This window comes from Chenopodium album, chromosome 13 (genome assembly GCF_948465745.1).
Source record: "Chenopodium album chromosome 13, dcCheAlbu1.1, whole genome shotgun sequence".
NCBI classification, from domain to species: Eukaryota; Viridiplantae; Streptophyta; class Magnoliopsida; order Caryophyllales; family Amaranthaceae; genus Chenopodium; species Chenopodium album.
The window spans coordinates 47828242-47840966 of record NC_137846.1 but is presented as its reverse complement, the minus strand read 5'-3'; the positions used below and the strand labels follow the sequence as shown (position 1 = coordinate 47840966).

Sequence of the window (12725 nt, the reverse complement as noted above, 5' to 3'; positions counted from 1 at the left end):
AAAATGAAGCTTCAAGCAAATTTTGGGTTAGTCATGCTAACCCTAGGGCTAGTCTTGGTATCACCCCCAATGGCTCAATGTGCTACTATATTTGGCATCAAAGTGAAGAATCCCTTTACAAAACCTTCAAAGGAACAACCAATGGGTGATTCTCCCGCGTTGTCACCCAGCCTTGGTCCTGCACTGGCTCCTGCTCCTGGTCCTTCTATGAGTTCTAGACGTTCAGGTCCATTTTGGTTTTCAACGACTGCTACTTCTGGTTTGGTTGTTGGTTTCTATGAAGACAAATGCAATTCTGATGTTGAGGAAATCATTGATGTCCTTTGCCAAGAGGAGTTTGATCAGGATCCTACTATTCTTTCTGCCCTTCTTCGTCTCCAGTTTCATGATTGTTTTGTCCATGTAAGTTCCTATGTTATATTCTCGTACATTATTTATCCAAGTAAAATTTATAGTCAAGTATACATGCATTTTTTAAAATCTTAGAAAATTTCCACAATTTCTAGCTATATAAGTATTATGTATAGATTTCCATACACATCCTTTAGTTCAAATACGATTATATATGGGGTACCATATATATTACATTATAATTGATTATATAATACATAGGGTTAATTAGCATCATCTTAATTAATAATCTGACGTACATATATACGAAGGTATGGCTTAGATAATGAAATTATTATTTCTTGACGAAAGCAGTACTTATTCGTATAAGGAAAGTGGATAATTTCATTCACTCATTATCTTTCATCATAATTATTAGTGTATCTTATCATGAAATAGATCCTTAATTAGCTACATAGCATGGTATGATGAATATAATGTGACTAATTTGTATATTTTTTTTTTGTATAATGTGAAGGGTTGTGATGCATCCATCCTTATCGACGGACCATCAACTGAGAAGACTTCAGACTCTAATGGTGGCGTAAGGGGTTATGAATTTATTGAAAAATTGAAGACCGCAATAGAATCAGAATGTCCTGGTGTTGTCTCTTGTGCTGACATTATCGCTATTGCTACTAAAGTGCTTATTAGGCTGGTAAATCCATACTTTTATAATATCTAAAACGTCAACTTTCCGAGTTTTAAATTTCATTATTAAGAGTAAAAAAACAACATTAATTAAAATGTGTATTAACACTTAGCTTCTAATTAACAGGGAGGAGGACTTGACTTTCCCGTAGAAACTGGACGTAGGGATGGACTCGTTTCCAATTCCGCCGATGTGAACCTTCCAAATCCTTCCATGACCGTCAAGGAAGCAGCTGCTGTATTCGCAGCCAAGAACTTCACCGTCGAAGAGATGGTTGTCCTTCTAGGTACTGTTACTACCTTATTACTTACTCTTTTATTTTGTGAAAAAATTCAATAATTTTAACCTAAAATGAAGTGTTCAAGTGTCATACCCATATTCGAGTATCAAGGATTCGACACGACATGGGTACTTAAGGTAAAATAAAGAGTCGGAATAACATAGGTTATATTATATGATGAACTTTAAATTATAGGTCCCTAAAAAATATTTTATATGTTATATTAAATAGACAACAAAAAGCTAAAATTAATATTTCAGATATTCATTTGAATTAGTTTCTTTGATCCATTAAAAAGGAATAACAAATCTGAAAAGAAATACCGTCCAAAAAAAAGCTAAGAGATTAATGTTTCCACTTAATAAATTATGTTAACTAAAAGTGAACTAGCTCTTCACATATACGAAGTACTTCCTTTAGGTATATATTTCATCACTCGTAAGTTGCAACACATATTTTGGCACGTCAATTGAAGTTTAGTTGTGACTCGTAAATGCATATAAAACCATTACCCTTGTCCATTATGAAATGTGTTACACATAAATGCATGATCATTTTTCATGTACATGAGCTAACAATTTTCTTTCAGGTTACCACGCTGTTGGAAAGGCACACTGCAAATTCTTCGAAAAACGACTCTACGAAAACACCGGCGAATTCGACTCAGAGATGGACCTAAGCCTTCTAAACCAGTTAAGAAAAGTTTGTCCTCAAAACACAGATACAACCAACAACTCCGCTCTCCTTAACCAAGACCCAACCAACAACAACACATTGAACAACCGTTTCTACGGTGAGCTCATCGGAAACCGGGGAGTTCTCAAACTCGATCAAGAATTGTCCCGTGATCCTGCAAGCTCTAGCTTCGTTTCGGCTTTGTCGCAAAATCGAACATTGTTCAACGTTAGGAAGGCACAAGTCATGATCAAGTTGCAAGCTGTTGAGGTTCTTACAGGCAGTCAAGGTGAAATTAGGAAAGTTTGCAGCCGCTTTAATTAAGAGTACGTAAGCTAGCCCAACCCCTTATTATACCTTATTAATTATTGTCCTAATCAAATTTATTTGAAGATTTAATTTGTTGACATTTTCAACAACATTGTAATTTGTATTGTCTTTTTGACATATATTTCCTGGTTTTGAGATTTCATAAATCTCAACAATATATGGAGTTCTTGACAAATCATGGTTGTCTATTATTTTCTCATAATTTTTTTTTACTATTTGTTATTTCATGTTTGCCGATGTAATATTTTGGTCATTAAAATCTTTGATTGTACTTCCGTAAAAATTATAAAAATTTGATATTTGAAGAGTAGTCGTCAAGACGAATCTAACGAGATTTATTTTTCCTTACTGATAAATCACAAAAGATGGTAAATAGAGATATGAATAGCGTAAAATCTCAAATGGTGCAACTTAAAAAAAAGGGAGAAGTATTATTCAACCTTTCCTTGATTTTTTCTTTCTTTTTTTTTTTTTTATTCACACGAACATCTCCTCGCTAAATGGTACTTCATGATATTAAGCTTATACAATGCTATGAGAGTTCGGGTGTATATAATGGTCATATATGTTTGGTAAAATGGAGGATTCTTGTTAGGAAAAAAAAGTATGAAATATTTGGTAAAGAATTTGTATATGAGAGTTGTAATATTTACTTTTACAGCTTATTTGTTTAGAGAGATAGGAGAAGAGGGATAAGGATAAAAGAAAAATGATCTAACTAATCTTTTGTTTGTTTAAAGGGATGGGGATAGAAAAGGGAGTTATCCCTTTAAAGTAATAACTAAAGGTTCGTTTGGCATCACGGTAGTTTTTTGTTTTTTTATTTTTTAAAACTATATGATATATATCACATAATGAATTAAATATTATTTAAACTTATTAAATCATGTTAATTTTGAAAACTGACAACAAAACAGTTGAAACACTTTTTTCTTATTTCCTGTTTTTGGTTTTTAGTTTTCAAAAAACCAGGAAATTAAAAATAAAAAACAATGTCAAACAAGCCCGAAGGGTGGTGGTATAAGGGATGGTGATTAAATTTAATGGATAAAAGATGTTTCTACTCTTAATCAGTGGCGTATCTAGGGAGGTACACAGAGGTATAGTTGTACCCCCATTCCGGGAAAAAAAAATCAGAAAAAATGGTAAGAAAAGAGACCGCCTGTACCAAATTGGTGGTCTTAGGTTTTGTTATGTAGTTAGCCAAGGCAACGAATCAGTTTGCCTTTTTTGTGTTAACTTTATAGAGACCGCCTATTTAAAAAACTGGTCTCTTAGCCTCTTAGGTGATATTTTAATTTTTTCAACGTCAAATTAGTATTTTCCGATCAAAGTGACATGTTGTTCCAAATAACAGGACTCTTAGGTAATCTCTTTTTTTACACCCAAACATATTAGTTACTCAATAATAGGACTTATTGTCGGAGCATGGGGTGTATCGTAAACACAAATACTAATACAAAGTAAAATGATTTATGATTTATTAACAAAAAATTTAGTTCGGAAAAAATAATTGCAATCTACATATTATTTTGTAAATTTTTTTTATCATCTTCATTTCTTACCCCCATTTCCCAAATCCTGGATCCGCCACTGCCCTTAATGAATGAGAAAGGAGAAGAGAGTGACTAAAGAATACTAAAGATAGTTATGTATTTTTATTAGTTATTATTATCTTAATATATTTCAATTCATACCAAACAATGGAATAAATAATTTTTATCCTTATTCCACCTATTAATTCCACCTTTCTATCCCATACAATCTCATCCCTCATACGAGTCATACCAAACGCTTGAAATTAGGGTGCACATGGATTGAGTCGATAAACAAGTTGTCTGCAACCTGGTTGTTGGAAATAAAGAAAGGAAATTCAAAGGGTCAGATATGGGCGCCCGATCAGGTGCCTAATCGAGCGAGCCCCGCCCGATCGGGCGTGGGAAGAGTCGTAAAATTCTAGAGTTCCTCCGCCCGATCGGGCGCGTGTTTGTCCGTTGGACTCCAACGATTCCCTTGGATTCCTCTTCTTGTTTGATTTCTTGTAACCCCCCATTCAAGAGGTTGATTATGGTGTTTTAATCACCATAATATTTCTGATTTCATTTCCTTGTTCATAGAAGATTCCTCCATGATCTTTCATCTTCTTCCATCATTCATTTCTATAAATTGGAGGATGTATTCTGATTTTGAGATATACAAGAAATACATATCAAACATAAGCTTGCTTAAACACATACTCTATATTGGGCATAAGTTACTTGGCTCCAACCTTCCACCCAAAAGTGCCTTTGTGTGGCAGTGGTGTGTTAACCTTAGGGAACGTGCTGGCGAATACAATTGTGCACCCCGGTTGCGCCGGAATTTCGTTTTCAAGTCAGTGATTTACATCACGACACACCGTGCTCTTTCATTGTCATAAGATCATCTTTTCGATTTTCTTATTTTAATTTCAATATAGCCTTGAAAATACTTCTTATATTACAACACTAGTTTGTGTTGACAAAGTAAGCTAGACATGTCAAATGCATGGGCCATAGGCATCCATGGATGTCATTCAAAATTGGCAAGAGCCCAACAATAGAACGAGAGCTAGGCTATGCATCTGCCCACTTATTTCTAACCAATTAACACAAAAAATTGAACAATACTCGTAGCTAAACCCTTATGCCTCGGTTCCTCACATAAGTCACATGACACATAAGTTACGTTGTGCATGATCCATTTACAAAAAACACGAGTTCTCTTAAAACAACACAACTTGCCTTAATCATTATGCCACACTACCTAATCAATCAACATTATATTAGGATAAGAAAAACAAAAAATGTTTATAGGTTTTCTCTAGATTTCTCCTTGGGAGAGTGTTTTCCTAGTTTTTGCTAGGGTTTTTCTAGTCTTTTGGGTTTGCTTTCAATCTTCTCCCTTCTTTATTGTTACCATCATCCTTCTCTCCTTGATCTCCCCCGTGAATAATGGGTAGGGGCTACCACTAGTTCCTTAATCAGTGGTAAGCCCCAAAAATCCCTTTTTAATCTTTTATAATAATAGATCTCATCCTTTCGATGGTTTTGATCGGTGTAGATGATTTCTCTTTTGCCATCGGAAGTTCTAATTTGTTGCTGGTGGTTCGTGCGACGTTGAATCGGTTATCAGATCAATAACTACAATTAATTAAATCAGTTTCTGTTCAATTCAAAAACTACCAAAGATCGCAAAACTCCATTATAGAAGGCTGCAGAGGACGACAATTCAAGAGACGGGGGTATTTAGGAGATTCAAATGCACAACCTCTTATAAGAAGGATGGTTACTTAACCATCTAACCCAATCATAAACCATGTTATAAACATGAAAATAATGTATATAATTGCAAATCACAAGGACTAATTAAAATAAAAAATAAAAAACACCATAATTATAAAATACATATAATCATAAGATATATTTAAAGTAACAAGTGCATGCAACGCCCGACCTACACATTAATTGTAGTAGTTATACACATGTTCATTATTCAATTTTGAGGAGGCATACCTAGATCGTGTTTTTTGTTCGATAAGAACAGATGCCAAAAACTTGCACAATTATAGCACTTGCACTACAATCCATGATAATTGCTACGAGTATTATAATGGGGGGTATTTCATTGATTTTTTTTATTTTTTTATTTTTTTATTTTTTTTTGACAGAGAATTAAATTAAATTAAATTAAATTAAATGATTAACAAAGAAGATGAAATTCACCGTCGAATTAAAGTGCTGGACCATGTGACATGACCCAGGGAGATGCAACGATATTTGATGCTTCATCATACGTTGTTTTTGAGGATATAATTAAGCCACGTATGTCATACTGTTTCTACAATTAATTACACTTATAGATAATGAAGATGAGGTGAGAAACCTATTTAACCTTTTTATCATCATAATTTAAAAGTAACTATGTTTAATTCACCTTATGTCTAGACCTTACATTCTTCATTAGTAGTAATATAATTGCTCTTATGCACTATTTAGATACTATACTTTGACTTTATCAAAAGATTCTTTTCGTTTTTTAATGGACACGATTGGTGGAGAGTCAATTCTAAGAACCTTGGAATTAGGATGGAAGCTCAAACTAATTGTGCTATCCTCACTCTCTATCAAAATATATAGCTAGTTCGGGTTAGATTCATTTCCATCAAGATAACCATTTTTATATTATGGAAAATTTACAAATTGCAGCCATTTAAAGTTCGTATTTTGCGAATTGTAACCATTTAAAAAAATTGCAAATTGCAGCCCAAAACTTCGTATAAATTGTAAATTGCAGCCCCATTCAATTTTTTCACCGGTTTACATGTCAAAAAATCTTCGGTTAAGGTTTTAGGGGCCATTTTCGACCTTAAGGATCCGAATTGAGCTCGGAATTAGCAAAAAATAACGTAAGTGTCTCATTTTTACAGTTTTCCACAAATTGATACATTTTTGTTACGCAAAACGAGGCATTGACGTTAGTTTTTTGCTAATTCCGAGCTCAATTCGGACGCCTAAGGACTAAAATGGCCCCTAAAACCTTTACCGAAGGTTTATCGGCATGTAAACCGATGAAAAAGTTGAATTGGGCTGCAATTTACAATTTATACGAACTTTTGGGCTGCAATTTGCAATTTTTTTTTAAATGGCTGCAATTTGCAAAATACAAAATTTAAATGGCTGTAATTTGCAAATTTTCCTTATATTATACATAATTTTTGTTTTACCACCCGTTTTTTCATTTATTTTATTTAACCAACTACAAAAATGAAAGAAATTATCACCTCATCACAATTTTCATTAAGGAAACATAAACTGTTAGGGCTTGTTCTCTTCACATTATAAAAATAAGTTTCAGGTCTAATAAGTTTAGATCAGTTCAAATAAGTCCAGATAAGTTACAATGAGGTTCAATAGTTTAATAAAGTCTAATAAATTCTAATAAGTTAAATAAGGTTTAATAAGTTTCAATAAGTTCAATAAGATCTAATAAATTCTGATAAGTTCTAATTAAGTCTAATAAAAAGGTCCAATAAGTTTCAATAAGTTCAATCAGGTCATATAAGTCACAATAAATTCAATAAAGTCTAATAAGTTCAATAAGGTTTAATAAGTTTAACATGGGTCTAATAAGTTCAGATAAGTTAAGTTAAGTTAAGTTTAGATAAATTCAGGTCCAATAAGGTAAAGAGGGCACACCCTATTTTTTTTTTTTTTTTTTTTTTTTTAAAATATCCGATTTTGTGTCGAACACTTGCTCTAATAAGGTTGGCCCTTCAAGATCTAATTTGAGGTCAAAATAAAAAAAATAAAAAAAGGAAAAATCCCGTTTTGCGCACTACTCCCGTCATTCCTGAAAAAGTTTACATTTGGTAATTTCACGCGGTTATTAAGGAAAATAAGATAGTGAAAATCATTAATTATCATGCATATCAAGTATTAAGACATTAAGGGTCTGTTCTGATTTACTGAACTGAACTGAACTGATTGGAGCTGAACTAAACTAAACTGAACCGAATAGAGCTGAAATGAACATTTTATGAGAGAAGAAAATTAGGAACTGAAGTGAATTGAACTGAACTGAACTGAACTAATTGGAGATAAATTGAACTGAACTGGACTGAAATTAAGCTGAAGAGAACATGCTCTAATTCAACATTGGAAATAAAAATATTTTGTTGGAAATAGGTAGATATTTATGTAAATAGGAATATGTGCATAGACAGTGGGTAATTATGTTAGTAAATGAGAATAATTACATTGAAAGTAGGTATGTATGAGGGAAATTGTGGAATAAAAATTTACATTAATCTAGAAAATAATTTAATTGAAATATAAGCATCAAAAGAAAATGCCTTAAAATGACAAACTTAACCACCCTCTTTCAGAAACGGAGGGAGTAAGAAATACTTAGATTTGCGTGATGCACACAAATTAAAATGAGGCATTTTCAATAATTTTTGTTAGTTATGAGATCAAATCGGATTGTGAAGGGCCAAAATAATCCCCAAAATATTAATAAAGCAAGTTTTGGCACGTAAATTGATGTTTTTCTTTAAAATGTAACTTAACAATTCATGGAAACTGTTAAGAAGTGTTGAAATTTAATTAAGTTTTAACATTTTTTTTAAGTGGTTAAATATAGATAAATGAAAAAACGAGTTGTTAAATCAATATATATTGTTTTGAGTGGTGGTAAAATACAAATTTTTCTTAAAGATATTATTGTATATATTATTGTATTGTGAAATGAAATTGTTGCAAGCTAAGTAAAAAGCTAGAAATAGAGTAAATATTTAAGGTAAGTTATGTTTAGTTCAACTAATTTGAGACGATCTAAATTGATTCATATTGTGCGTGCATTATCATATTTGAATTTTTCATAAATTTGTTGAATAAGAAAATAAAGATATTTGACACAAATTAAAAGATTTGATTAAAAAAAACTCTAGCCGTCTCCTCTCTATTTTTTCTCTATAGGGTTCTTCAAAATAAGTGTTTCATAGGCCGACTATAACCAATAGTTTTTTTTTTTTTTATGTTTTTGTTATTGAATTCAATAAAAACTACACTCTTTGAAGGTAGTAACTAGTAAGTATCCCTATAGTGGGTTTGAGTGTAGTTATGGTGAGCTTTATTCTAGTTTTGTTATTGTTTTTTGAGTATAGTATGGTACAAGTTGTTTCACGGGTAAAGATTTGTGCTGGATCGAAAAAGTGGTTAATCCGTCGATTTCAATAAGATGAATGAAATGAACATTTTTTTTTTTCATGACTACAACAAATCGATAGACTCCCTCGTCAAAACGCAGTAAGGGCCTGTTCACATTTACTGAACTGATTGGAGTTGAACTGGACTGAATAGAGCTGAAATGAATATTTTATTAGAGAAAGAAATTAGGAACTGAACTGAACTGAACTGATTGGAACTGAATTGAATTGAAATTAAGCTGAAGTGAACAAGCCCTAAATCACAGAGATTTGAAAGAATGTATGAAAAATATACGATTTGCAACAATGATCATAGCTCTATAGAAAGGATGTTTTTATTTGACTCAAGTGTCATGTATCTCTTTGTAGATAACATACGACTTTTTATTTATGAATCATTTTAGAAAGAAAAAATAAATAAATAAAAAAGATTTGATTTAGTCTAATCTAATATGACCTGAATATTTACCTAAATAAGTTGAGCTAAACATACCCTAAGATTCTGTCCATGTTTACATCCACCTCATCATAAACCATACAACTGGTTGTAAAGTTTCCTCATTTGAATCAACAAAATTTGTAATATTTAGAAACATAAATAAGCAATTTTGCTCATTTCTAATTAAATGTGTAAAAATAATATTTGCTTGGAAAGTGGAAAATTTAATTTTGGTTAAATTTTTGGAATTACTTGTTGTTGGGTGATATAAAAGCTTTATTTTAATTTGTTTATGTGTACTCCGTTGTTTAAATAATATACAAAGTAAGTTGGTGATCAAGAATAAGAGCTTAATTGGAAATATTTGCTCATTTTTTACAATGAGCAAAATATAATGTCCTCATCATTGACCATTTAATAATGAGCTCATTTTACAAATTAAGCATAACTAAATCAGTGAATAAGAAAAAAAAAATTTGTTTTTGAAATAGTTGACTTAGGTATTGAACTTACAATATTAAGAAATTACTAACAACACAAAAGAAGAAAAAACATAAAAGAGAATAGAGTGCTGCTTAAAAATAACAAACCTGGCCTAAAATGAAAGATTTTCATGCAAAAGTAAAAAGGTACTGTAAGAGAAAACCAGTCTTATGTATTTAGAGACTGAATTCATCGAGAGGGTATGAAACTAATTGATTTAGTGAGAGAAAGTGAGTGCTATACACTTAGAGATTAAAAGAGGAATGAGAAATGAGCCTTATTTTATAAATGTTAAAAAAAATATTTAAACAGGCTTCAAAAAAAAAATATTTAAACAAAAAAAATTGCTTATTTGATGTAAATTTAATTTGCTCATTTTGATAAATAAACTTAATTTTCTCATTTTGAGTAAATGAGCAAAAATTCATGCAAATTATCAAGTAAATATTATTATACCTTTTGTAAAAAAAATAATAATAATAATTATTATTATTATTATACCTAGTTATATGATACAATCTGTCATTTACATCACCTTTTACTCAACTAAAATTATTTTTTTACAAAGAGAAATTTTTTTACTAAAATCAACTTTTATTGTATTTAAATTATTTTTGTCGTACTTAAATTATTTTATTAAGTAAAATTTTTACAAATTCTTTATCAACATGTGCTCTTTAGAGTTAGTGATTTTTTGAAAATTTTAAGGTACAGGCAGCTGTACCATGCTTGGTAGAGACAAAAAAGGCGGAATAAACATGTATTTATTTTGTAAAGAACATACCGCTATTTTGTAAAGAACATATAGCTGTTTTGTAAAGAACATCCTTTTTTTATATACATCTAAAGAACATCTATAATATTAATAAAGAACATAATAATATTATGTTATGAACATTTTATATATACGCACCATAACTTGAAGACATAATTCAAATAACATTTCACAATAATCAATGAACATTATGACACAAATAAGTACATTACATTGACAATCAAAGAATATGTACATATGTTCTTTTCACTCTTTTGGGTGCAAATTTGTTTTGTTCACTCTAGGTATATGTTCATTGTATTTTAATTGTATGTTTTTTTCAATCTAGATATATGTTCATTACATTTTAATTATTATGTTCTTTTCACTATAGCTATATGTTCATTACTTTTCTATATTATGTTCTATCCTACAAAACGGTTGTATAATGCACCGTACAGGCACCTGCAAGGACCATCGTTTGCTTATTTTTGTAGATTAATTTATTTATTTTATATAGAACTTAACTTTTTTTATTTGCTAAATTTAACTTTATTTTACTGAAATTAATTTTTTCTTTTTGCTATAATTTTTTTTTATTGAATATTATTTGAATAAGGTGATGTAAACCGGGCATAAATATAATGAATATGATGTGATATTTTTTTAATGAATTAAAGAGAACATAAGACCCAAACTTTGATTAATTGGAAAAAAAAAATAACGAGTCCTTGCTAAAAAAATAAAAGGCACAAATGATATTAAGATAACCAAAAAAGGAAAGATATCGTATAAAATACTATAAACCATGTTTTTATCTTAAAATTATTATATGTAGGCTTTGTTTGGTGATAACGTTTGAGGTAGCGATTAGCGTTTTGACCAGTCAAAACACTACAAAAATTTTGAGTGTTTGACAAGGTAGCGGTTAGCGATAGAGGTAGCGTTTAGGTAGCTTTTCTCAAACGTTATAGTAGCGTTTAGAAGTAACGGGTAGAGTTTGACAAATTTTTATTACTTTTTAAACAACATGTAATATAATTAACAACTTACTAGCTTAAGTTCCATGCAATGCACAGTTTTTATAAATTTTTTTAAAGGGTTATTGAATTTTATAAAAAAATTATACTACTTCAAAAACAAATATAACTTGAATTTTATACCTACACCAATGTCATGATTGAAACTCTATGATGAATGGATACTTCTAATAATTATCGTACCCAACTACCCGTACTGAACACGCAACACACACCCGTATCTCTATAGGTATTGAGTGCTTGATATATTGTTTTATAATATTTTAAAATATTTTGTTTTTCATAAAAAAATTTGCTTTAAATTTATTCAATTTGATGAACTTTTGAATGATTTTTTTTTGTCTTATTAAAATATACAATAATACGTAATTACGTATAAAGTAAATTTTATTAAATACTATTGGAAATTTTATAAAATATCACTCTATGATGAATGGATACTTCTAATGATTATTGTACCTGTACTGAACACGCAACACGCACCCGTATCTCTACAGGTATTGAGTACTTGATATATTGTTTTACTAGTTTTGTGTCTGGGCAATGCCTAGAAGGTTAATAAAATTTTAAGATAAAATTTTTACTTGAATGTTAAATACGGTCAAATAATTCGTTCTAATAATGTAGGATATATAAATATACGATATCATATGGAGCGTAACTTTTGTGCCCGGCGATGCCCGGATAAAATTTTAAGATAACATTTTTACTTGAACGTTAAATATGGTCAAATAATTCGTTATGATAATGTAGGATATTTAGCCATATGAATATATGATATCATATGGCTTATATTTATATTATAGTGTACTTTTTTAATTTTGTTTGTAAATAACTATTTATGTTACTATTAACTTGAAATTATATATATTGAACTTGAATTACTTTATTGAACTAAAATTATTTTCACCATACTAAAATTATATTTTACTAGTTAAAAACTTATTTTTGATGA

General features: G+C 30.3%; 1 protein-coding gene across 1 annotated transcript; it reads left to right on the top strand.

Moving 5' to 3' along the window:
• On the top strand, positions 1 to 2496 carry LOC145576757 (peroxidase 57-like). Its single transcript, XM_081634472.1, has 4 exons — positions 1 to 402; positions 869 to 1048; positions 1169 to 1328; positions 1912 to 2496. The coding sequence occupies exons 1-4, from the start codon at positions 4 to 6 to the stop codon at positions 2319 to 2321; spliced, it is 1149 nt and encodes a 382-aa protein (XP_081490598.1). The 5' UTR covers positions 1 to 3; the 3' UTR covers positions 2322 to 2496.
• The last annotated feature ends 10229 nt before the right edge of the window (positions 2497 to 12725 follow it).

Coding starts and splice junctions, on each gene's coding strand:
- LOC145576757 (XM_081634472.1), top strand. CDS start 4: ATGAAGCTTCAAGCAAATTTTGGGTTAGTCATGCTAACCCTAGGGCTA. Junction 403..868: donor TTCATGATTGTTTTGTCCAT/GTAAGTTCCTAT, acceptor TATAATGTGAAG/GGTTGTGATGCATCCATCCT. Junction 1,049..1,168: donor CTAAAGTGCTTATTAGGCTG/GTAAATCCATAC, acceptor TCTAATTAACAG/GGAGGAGGACTTGACTTTCC.